Genomic DNA, 10,614 nt, shown 5'->3' with positions numbered 1-10,614 from the left:
TCTGAAAGAGGACAAAGATTGACTTTTGTGTGACTTCCCACTGGTGACGATTCTCCAAGGGCTTTAACTGAGCTTGCTTCAGGTTGTTGAAGTCTCAGGAACAACAAAGACTTCTCTCTGCCAGCACTTGGGCTTTCTGCTGAGATTCCTGCCTAACAAGTGGTGCCCTAACCTGTCTCTGGGCCCTTGAAAGGGACAGAAATCCATGCAAAGACCGATGTGCGGGGAAACTTTTGACGCACCACCCACCCTGCAGCTGATAAATGACGTGCTGCCGGCCTCATGGCTAAAATCGACACTCTGCCTATATCGCGGTTGGGAGATCGATGCAACGCGCTGGAGAAACGATGCGCAACACCAGCAATGGCTGCTCTTAACAACACAAGCCCCCACGCAGACCGGTTTCTTGACACTGTGCGACCGGATTTCAACGCAACATTGCTGGGTGCAAAAAATCAATGCAAAGCTTGTCTGGGATCGACGCTTTGTTCTCTTGCAGGACCAAAGAAACAACGCATGCTGACCCGACCGGAGAAGGAACAAAGCATGGTCTCGCTTGCGAGAGAGAAATCGACGCATCGCTTGCCTTTTCCGACGCAGACTCGCCCGTGCGGCTTTATTTTGGCACTACCCAGGTACTTTTGTGCAATAACAACGTTCTCACTGCTTTCTAAGGCTCAAGACTCTTATTATTTTTTAACTTCATATCTTGACTTGTATATGTTGGATTTTTATCATTTTGGTCTTGTTTTGTTTAGATAAATATTACCTATTTTGCTAAACCTGTGTTGTGTCATTTTGTAGTGTTTTCTCTGAGTTACTGCGTGTGTTGGTACAAATACTGTACACATTGCTTCGGAAGTTAAGCCTGCCTGCTCGTGCCAAGCTACCAAGTCAATCTGGTCGTAAACAAGTCTACTTGTATTGCACCCCAAAGTCTCTGAATATGACAGAAAACGACTGGATTCAATTTCCAATCACTGGAATTCCTGATGTATCTGGAATTCCAATCTGCTCTTACATTTTGTAGGCCTGGAATAAATTCTGCTCTCAATATAATCTTTTGGTTCCAATAGAAATACCAAAAGTGTTTTGCTAACTCCATCACAACCTTCAATCTCGGACCACCCAAGTGGTTATATAAGATATATCTCTGTAATTGTCTAAACGAATCAGTGTAACACTGGTTGTCAATAAATTCTTGAAACTCATTAAAGCATTGCGTTCCGCTAGCATCTCTAAACAACTTATATAGATTAATCTCTCCTTCTCGAACCATCTTCCACCTGTTTCTAAACTGTTCAGATATGCTCCCCAACCTAGATTGCTGGCATCTGATTCCAAGACCAGGACTGGAGCATTTCCAAATATGGCCTTGCCGTTTCATGCCTCTAGAATCCTTAACCACCACTCCAGATCCTCCCGATCATCTAATGACAGGGAAAGTGTCTCCATACCATAAGCCTTTTCTTAAGCCCCATGCATCAGTCTCTGCTGGCCCCTGTAATGTAAGGGCCCATATAGATGAAGAAGCCCCAACACTCTTGCAAGTTTTTTTTTTAAAAGATCTCCTCCTTTGAAATAAAAAAACAAATTTTATCTCTTTATCTTTGTTACTTACTTGTGTGGAAGCAAATGTTGTGACAAAAGAGTAGCTACCTGGATGCCTAAAAATTCTAAATTCTGAGAGGGGACCTGTCCTGCCCTGCCATTTGATAAGTTTTGTGTTGACCAATGACTTTGTGTTTCACCACTGCGCATATTAGTTGCTCAATGTTCACCAGTAGCACATTGTATGTTTTGTTCAGTTGAGCCACCTATGGGCTTTGACATGGCATTAGCCATTACTTTCTGTATTCAGTTTACCCGCCTATGGGCTTTGACATCGCATTAGCCATTACATTCTGTATTCTGCCTATTGGCTTTGACATGATGTATTCAGTTTAGCTGCCTATTGACTTTGACATGCTATTAGATATTCTGCCTATTGGCTTTGACATGCTGTATCCAGTCTAGCCGCCTATTGGCTTTGACATTGCATTCCTATTGACTTTGACATGATGTATTCAGTTTAGCTGCCTATTGACTTTGACATGCTATTAGATATTCTGCCTATTGACTTTGACATGATATTATATATTGCATTTTGTATTCAGCTTAACTGCCTATTGGCTTTGACATGATATTAGACATTGCATTTTGTATTCAGCTCCGCTGCCTATTGGCTTTGACATGATATTATACATTGCATTTTATATTCAGCTCAGCTGCCTATGGGCTTTGACATGATATAAGACATTGCATTTTGTATTCAGCTTAGATGCCTATTGGCTTTGACATGACACTAGACATTGCATTTGATATTTAGGTTAGCTGCCTATTGCCTTTAACATGACATTGCATTTGATATTTAGGTTAGCTGCCCATTGCCTTTAACGTGGAGTTAGACATTGCAGTTGAGAATCCAAGCTGTATTTTTCCAAGCTGTGTTTTTGCACCAGAGAACCAAGATGTTTTGCTCTCACAGTAGACTAGACCTGATAAGAGAGAGTACATGGGCGTTGTTTTTCCTCGCTTGAGCTTGGGAACAGGAGTAGTCTTGGAGACCTGGCCAGTCTCCAAAAGGCTTGCTCAGTTTCCCAGGTCTGAGAGGAGGGGGCACACCTTTGTAACGAATGTAACAGGCTGCAGAGAGTGAGATTCGAATCTGCCGGACCTCGTGCTGGAGCTTGGCGCCAGCTGCCAGCATCCCGTGTGGGTAGATGAAACTCTTTCTCGCGGCTGACAGGGGTCACCAGCTTGCAGACCTTAGAAAGATGTAGCTGTAAATAGTTCCTACACGGTGAAGTATTTGTTTTGCTTTGCATTCAATATCTTATAAATATAACCTGCTGTGTATATTGCAAACTGATATATTTTGTTTGATTAACGCGGACTTGAAAGCTACTAATTCGTCATTCATATAACAACAATAAAAGTCTTCTTTGACCTCAGAAGTGCATTTCTGTTGTGTTATGTTAGTGCTTAGAAACTAGATAAGAGGAAAGCACTACAATTGGTACCTGGAGTCGTGGGGTGTCGGTCATTAAGAGGTGATTAAGAAGGGGTTTGACGAGTTAGTAGATTTCTAAGTGCACACTTTCAAAGTGTAATTGTTTTTGTTGTTTGGAGAATTACCGAAATTGTTTTCTGTTTGGAGAATCACAGTAGCACGGCAGACCATGTCTGAGAATACATGTGTTGATGAACTGCCTGATGGTGCTAAGAAAAACTGTGAATTGTTTTCTGTTTGGGGAATTACAGAAGAAAATGCATGTGTAGCTAAAATGCCTGATGTTGTTTTGAGAAATAATTCCCGTTGTATATATGTAGAAAACGTGTGTTTTGGAAGTAATGATGACAGAAAGGTCTGGATACCTTTATCTGCTTACAGAGAAATGCAGGAGAAATGTAGGCAGTTGGAACATGAAAATAGGAATTTACGTGAGCAAATTAGCCCGACTGAAAGTTATAAAAAGGCTGTTTTTGAAGAATCTTTCTTGTCCCATTCCAGTAATGAGGGGGTTAAGACAGCTCCGAGCTGCACTGAGTTTCCGTGTGAGCCAGGGTTTTTGGCAGACAAAGTGCATTCCTTAACTGATAACACGATTACGAGTTACCGTTGCAAAATGCACAAGTAAAACGAAGGATTTTAGAGCAAGACACCCCGAGTTTCATTAGCTTGTTTGATTTTTGGAAAAAGAATAGCCCTCATTTGAGAGAAATCCTAACACTTTTGTATATGGTCACTGTGAAAAATAATATGCAGCTGCGCGCTTGTGATTTGGCAACTGAAATAATGCAGACATTAAGTTTCTGCGCAGTGCAAGAAGGAAATACTTATGTACATTTAAATCAAGAACAAGGAAAGAAAATAGTGCCCCTAGCTAGAATCATACAATGGATATGGTACTTGCAAGACAGGGCTAGAGTACCACAGATAAAAGAATTACCGATGAAATTGGGTGCACCATTTGAATTTGTGTCTACTGAAGATAAAAAGCATGTTTGTTTTACTAATGATTCATTGACTGAAATGTTGTTTTCTGGCACCGTAGAAGGAACAGCGTTGTATAATGTGTGTCAGATTTTAAAGCAAGAGCTACGTGAGATGTGTCATTTTTATGCTGATTTTTGGTTTATTGCTGATGTTTTAGCTGTTTGTTTTTACATATGGCTTGTACCTAACTGGTTCAATTACCTTGCAGATGTTAATGAGAAAAATTCAGAGAGAGAAGTGTACACCCAGAATTCTGCCTTAGTGGGGATGGCTAAGTGGGTGCCCCAGAAATGTGAACAGCTGAGAGAAAAAGCCACTTACAGGTGGGCAGAGATGAGAGAGATGCACATTCCCCTAGATTTGATAAAAACTGTGCAGCACGCACAAAAGCAATCTGTCATGCAAGCAGTCACAGAGCAGTTGGGGAGAGGAAAGTTACCAGAACAGAAATGGCAAAGTGATCAGGTTTTAGGGAGAGTGATTGCTGCAGATTACCAAGGAAAAATCGAAATTATGCTGATACCTAGAAAAGAATCTGATTCATTCATACAAATTGGAGACAGAATGGCCCAAATTGGCAAAAGTGCAGTGAATGGAGGTTTGTTAAAGAAGGAGTCTGCCCCAGCCCTTCTGACAGTGCAAGAAAAGGGAAGCTGTGGCGCAGCAGATAAAAACCTCAGTACTGATGTGTGGGCTGAAGCCCTAAGTGACCCTCCAGAACCTGCAGAAAATATAACAAAGGGCCTCAAAAACGTCCTGCTGATTATAAAACAGGGAAAGAAAGAGGAAGGGTGCAGTTTAAATGAAAAATGTTATTTGCAAGAAAAGTCATACTTGTTTCTTTTGCAGATCCTACCACGTTTCGCCACTGTCCCTGAGTGCACTGTGTGGTCCCCCTTCCGGTGTGTGCGTGTGGGGTCGGGGAAGGGACCGAATCCCCAACCTGAACCTGGCTGAGTAAAGTGCCAGCACCATGGATCCATTTTGCGCAAACTGCGCCTTCAGTTCAAGTTCAACTTGTTTGCTGTGTTTTTTTTTTTTTCCCTCTCGTATGGAACTCTGACTTTTGCTTATCTTCCAGCAAACCTTTCAAGTGGACCGTGCATCTTTACATGAGTAGAACTCATGCCACATCAAATTGCTAACACTGTTGAATTAGAGACTCATTCAGAGAAAAAAAAAATAAAAAAAAATAAAAAAATTGCTCAGTCTTTTCTATGTAGATGTATCTGATGTGAAAGGTTATGAGATCAATGTGTTAATTCACTTCTATTGCTTTACAGGGATTGCTTTGATCTGATGGTTTTTTTTTGTTTGTTTGAAATATGAGATATGTGAAACAAAAATTCATTGGTCAAAGGGCGGAATGTCCTGCCCTGCCATTTGATAAGTTTTGTTTTGACCAATGACTTTGTGTTTCACCACTGCGCATATTAGTTGCTCAATGTTCACCAGTAGCACATTGTATGTTTTGTTCAGTTGAGCCACCTATGGGCTTTGACATGGCATTAGCCATTACTTTCTGTATTCAGTTTACCCGCCTATGGGCTTTGACATCGCATTAGCCATTACATTCTGTATTCTGCCTATTGGCTTTGACATGATGTATTCAGTTTAGCTGCCTATTGACTTTGACATGCTATTAGATATTCTGCCTATTGGCTTTGACATGCTGTATCCAGTCTAGCCGCCTATTGGCTTTGACATTGCATTCCTATTGACTTTGACATGATGTATTCAGTTTAGCTGCCTATTGACTTTGACATGCTATTAGATATTCTGCCTATTGACTTTGACATGATATTATATATTGCATTTTGTATTCAGCTTAACTGCCTATTGGCTTTGACATGATATTAGACATTGCATTTTGTATTCAGCTCCGCTGCCTATTGGCTTTGACATGATATTATACATTGCATTTTATATTCAGCTCAGCTGCCTATGGGCTTTGACATGATATAAGACATTGCATTTTGTATTCAGCTTAGATGCCTATTGGCTTTGACATGACACTAGACATTGCATTTGATATTTAGGTTAGCTGCCTATTGCCTTTAACATGACATTGCATTTGATATTTAGGTTAGCTGCCCATTGCCTTTAACGTGGAGTTAGACATTGCAGTTGAGAATCCAAGCTGTATTTTTCCAAGCTGTGTTTTTGCACCAGAGAACCAAGATGTTTTGCTCTCACAGTAGACTAGACCTGATAAGAGAGAGTACATGGGCGTTGTTTTTCCTCGCTTGAGCTTGGGAACAGGAGTAGTCTTGGAGACCTGGCCAGTCTCCAAAAGGCTTGCTCAGTTTCCCAGGTCTGAGAGGAGGGGGCACACCTTTGTAACGAATGTAACAGGCTGCAGAGAGTGAGATTCGAATCTGCCGGACCTCGTGCTGGAGCTTGGCGCCAGCTGCCAGCATCCCGTGTGGGTAGATGAAACTCTTTCTCGCGGCTGACAGGGGTCATCAGCTTGCAGACCTTAGAAAGATGTAGCTGTAAATAGTTCCTACACGGTGAAGTATTTGTTTTGCTTTGCATTCAATATCTTATAAATATAACCTGGTGTGTATATTGCAAACTGATATATTTTGTTTGATTAACGCGGACTTGAAAGCTACTAATTCGTCATTCATATAACAACAATAAAAGTCTTCTTTGACCTCAGAAGTGCATTTCTGTTGTGTTATGTTAGTGCTTAGAAACTAGATAAGAGGAAAGCACTACAATTGGTACCTGGAGTCGTGGGGTGTCGGTCATTAAGAGGTGATTAAGAAGGGGTTTGACGAGTTAGTAGATTTCTAAGTGCACACTTTCAAAGTGTAATTGTTTTTGTTGTTTGGAGAATTACCAAAATTGTTTTCTGTTTGGAGAATCACAGTAGCACGGCAGACCATGTCTGAGAATACATGTGTTGATGAACTGCCTGATGGTGCTAAGAAAAACTGTGAATTGTTTTCTGTTTGGGGAATTACAGAAGAAAATGCATGTGTAGCTAAAATGCCTGATGTTGTTTTGAGAAATAATTCCCGTTGTATATATGTAGAAAACGTGTGTTTTGGAAGTAATGATGACAGAAAGGTCTGGATACCTTTATCTGCTTACAGAGAAATGCAGGAGAAATGTAGGCAGTTGGAACATGAAAATAGGAATTTACGTGAGCAAATTAGCCCGACTGAAAGTTATAAAAAGGCTGTTTTTGAAGAATCTTTCTTGTCCCATTCCAGTAATGAGGGGGTTAAGACAGCTCCGAGCTGCACTGAGTTTCCGTGTGAGCCAGGGTTTTTGGCAGACAAAGTGCATTCCTTAACTGATAACACGAGGGACCAGAATGTGATTTACGAGTTACCGTTGCAAAATGCACAAGTAAAACGAAGGATTTTAGAGCAAGACACCCCGAGTTTCATTAGCTTGTTTGATTTTTGGAAAAAGAATAGCCCTCATTTGAGAGAAATCCTAACACTTTTGTATATGGTCACTGTGAAAAATAATATGCAGCTGCGCGCTTGTGATTTGGCAAATGAAATAATGCAGACATTAAGTTTCTGCGCAGTGCAAGAAGGAAATACTTATGTACATTTAAATCAAGAACAAGGAAAGAAAATAGTGCCCCTAGCTAGAATCATACAATGGATCTGGTACTTGCAAGACAGGGCTAGAGTACCACAGATAAAAGAATTACAGATGAAATTGTGTGCACCATTTGAATTCGTGTCTACTGAAGATAAAAAGCATGTTTGTTTTACTAATGATTCATTGACTGAAATGTTGTTTTCTGGCACCGTAGAAGGAACAGCGTTGTATAATGTGTGTCAGATTTTAAAGCAAGAGCTACGTGAGATGTGTCATTTTTACGCTGATTTTTGGTTTATTGCTGATGTTTTAGCTGTTTGTTTTTACATATGGCTTGTACCTAACTGGTTCAATTACCTTGCAGATGTTAATGAGAAAAATTCAGAGAGAGAAGTGTACACCCAGAATTCTGACTTAGTGGGGATGGCTAAGTGGGTGCCCCAGAAATGTGAACAGCTGAGAGAAAAAGCCACTTACAGGTGGGCAGAGATGAGAGAGATGCACATTCCCCTAGATTTGATAAAAACTGTGCAGCACGCACAAAAGCAATCTGTCATGCAAGCAGTCACAGAGCAGTTGGGGAGAGGAAAGTTACCAGAACAGAAATGGCAAAGTGATCAGGTTTTAGGGAGAGTGATTGCTGCAGATTACCAAGGAAAAATCGAAATTATGCTGATACCTAGAAAAGAATCTGATTCATTCATACAAATTGGAGACAGAATGGCCCAAATTGGCAAAAGTGCAGTGAATGGAGGTTTGTTAAAGAAGGAGTCTGCCCCAGCCCTTCTGACAGTGCAAGAAAAGGGAAGCTGTGGCGCAGCAGATAAAAACCTCAGTACTGATGTGTGGGCTGAAGCCCTAAGTGACCCTCCAGAACCTGCAGAAAATATAACAAAGGGCCTCAAAAACGTCCTGCTGATTATAAAACAGGGAAAGAAAGAGGAAGGGTGCAGTTTAAATGAAAAATGTTATTTGCAAGAAAAGTCATACTTGTTTCTTTTGCAGATCCTACCACGTTTCGCCACTGTCCCTGAGTGCACTGTGTGGTCCCCCTTCCGGTGTGTGCGTGTGGGGTCGGGGAAGGGACCGAATCCCCAACCTGAACCTGGCTGAGTAAAGTGCCAGCACCATGGATCCATTTTGCGCAAACTGCGCCTTCAGTTCAAGTTCAACTTGTTTGCTGTGTTTTTTTTTTTTTCCCTCTCGTATGGAACTCTGACTTTTGCTTATCTTCCAGCAAACCTTTCAAGTGGACCGTGCATCTTTACATGAGTAGAACTCATGCCACATCAAATTGCTAACACTGTTGAATTAGAGACTCATTCAGAGAAAAAAAAAAAAAAAAAAATTGCTCAGTCTTTTCTATGTAGATGTATCTGATGTGAAAGGTTATGAGATCAATGTGTTAATTCACTTCTATTGCTTTACAGGGATTGCTTTGATCTGATGTTTTTTTTTTGTTTGTTTGAAATATGAGATATGTGAAACAAAAATTCATTGGTCAAAGGGCGGAATGTCCTGCCCTGCCATTTGATAAGTTTTGTTTTGACCAATGACTTTGTGTTTCACCACTGCGCATATTAGTTGCTCAATGTTCACCAGTAGCACATTGTATGTTTTGTTCAGTTGAGCCACCTATGGGCTTTGACATGGCATTAGCCATTACTTTCTGTATTCAGTTTACCCGCCTATGGGCTTTGACATCGCATTAGCCATTACATTCTGTATTCTGCCTATTGGCTTTGACATGATGTATTCAGTTTAGCTGCCTATTGACTTTGACATGCTATTAGATATTCTGCCTATTGGCTTTGACATGCTGTATCCAGTCTAGCCGCCTATTGGCTTTGACATTGCATTCCTATTGACTTTGACATGATGTATTCAGTTTAGCTGCCTATTGACTTTGACATGCTATTAGATATTCTGCCTATTGACTTTGACATGATATTATATATTGCATTTTGTATTCAGCTTAACTGCCTATTGGCTTTGACATGATGTTAGACATTGCATTTTGTATTCAGCTCCGCTGCCTATTGGCTTTGACATGATATTATACATTGCATTTTATATTCAGCTCAGCTGCCTATGGGCTTTGACATGATATAAGACATTGCATTTTGTATTCAGCTTAGATGCCTATTGGCTTTGACATGACACTAGACATTGCATTTGATATTTAGGTTAGCTGCCTATTGCCTTTAACATGACATTGCATTTGATATTTAGGTTAGCTGCCCATTGCCTTTAACGTGGAGTTAGACATTGCAGTTGAGAATCCAAGCTGTATTTTTCCAAGCTGTGTTTTTGCACCAGAGAACCAAGATGTTTTGCTCTCACAGTAGACTAGACCTGATAAGAGAGAGTACATGGGCGTTGTTTTTCCTCGCTTGAGCTTGGGAACAGGAGTAGTCTTGGAGACCTGGCCAGTCTCCAAAAGGCTTGCTCAGTTTCCCAGGTCTGAGAGGAGGGGGCACACCTTTGTAACGAATGTAACAGGCTGCAGAGAGTGAGATTCGAATCTGCCGGGCCTCGTGCTGGAGCTTGGCGCCAGCTGCCAGCATCCCGTGTGGGTAGATGAAACTCTTTCTCACGGCTGACAGGGGTCATCAGCTTGCAGACCTTAGAAAGATGTAGCTGTAAATAGTTCCTACACGGTGAAGTATTTGTTTTGCTTTGCATTCAATATCTTATAAATATAACCTGCTGTGTATATTGCAAACTGATATATTTTGTTTGATTAACGCGGACTTGAAAGCTACTAATTCGTCATTCATATAACAACAATAAAAGTCTTCTTTGACCTCAGAAGTGCATTTCTGTTGTGTTATGTTAGTGCTTAGAAACTAGATAAGAGGAAAGCACTACAGGACCATAACACACTTCTCTGTATTCGCTATGAAACCAAGACTCTCCAGGACTTTGATTGTCATCTTCAAATGTTCCAATAGCTCTACCCTGTCGTGGGACAAAAGCAAAATATAATCCAATTATTTTATTAG

At 40.8% G+C, this 10,614-nt stretch overlaps 1 protein-coding gene across 3 annotated transcripts; it reads left to right on the top strand.

Moving 5' to 3' along the window:
• The first annotated feature begins 1,770 nt into the window (after positions 1 to 1,770).
• LOC138259687 (uncharacterized) lies at positions 1,771 to 10,411 on the top strand. 3 transcript variants are annotated; one of them, XM_069207575.1, is made up of 3 exons: positions 1,771 to 2,842; positions 4,248 to 4,362; positions 4,889 to 10,411. In XM_069207575.1, the coding sequence occupies exon 3, from the start codon at positions 6,932 to 6,934 to the stop codon at positions 8,720 to 8,722; it is 1,791 nt and encodes a 596-aa protein (XP_069063676.1). In that variant the 5' UTR covers positions 1,771 to 2,842; positions 4,248 to 4,362; positions 4,889 to 6,931; the 3' UTR covers positions 8,723 to 10,411. The 3 variants fall into 3 exon arrangements, with proteins under 3 accessions (XP_069063676.1, XP_069063677.1, XP_069063675.1); XM_069207576.1 differs by having other exon boundaries at positions 4,248 to 8,088; positions 8,615 to 10,411; XM_069207574.1 differs by having other exon boundaries at positions 4,248 to 10,411.
• Positions 10,412 to 10,614: the final 203 nt, after the last annotated feature.

Source organism: Pleurodeles waltl, chromosome 9 (assembly GCF_031143425.1).
Source record: "Pleurodeles waltl isolate 20211129_DDA chromosome 9, aPleWal1.hap1.20221129, whole genome shotgun sequence".
Lineage (NCBI taxonomy): Eukaryota > Metazoa > Chordata > Amphibia > Caudata > Salamandridae > Pleurodeles > Pleurodeles waltl.
Note: the sequence above shows the minus strand (reverse complement) of the source record. Positions and strands in the feature narration are given on the sequence as shown.

Bases quoted from the DNA above. Each gene is read 5' to 3' on its own strand.
- LOC138259687 (XM_069207575.1), top strand. From the start codon at position 6,932: ATGTCTGAGAATACATGTGTTGATGAACTGCCTGATGGTGCTAAGAAA.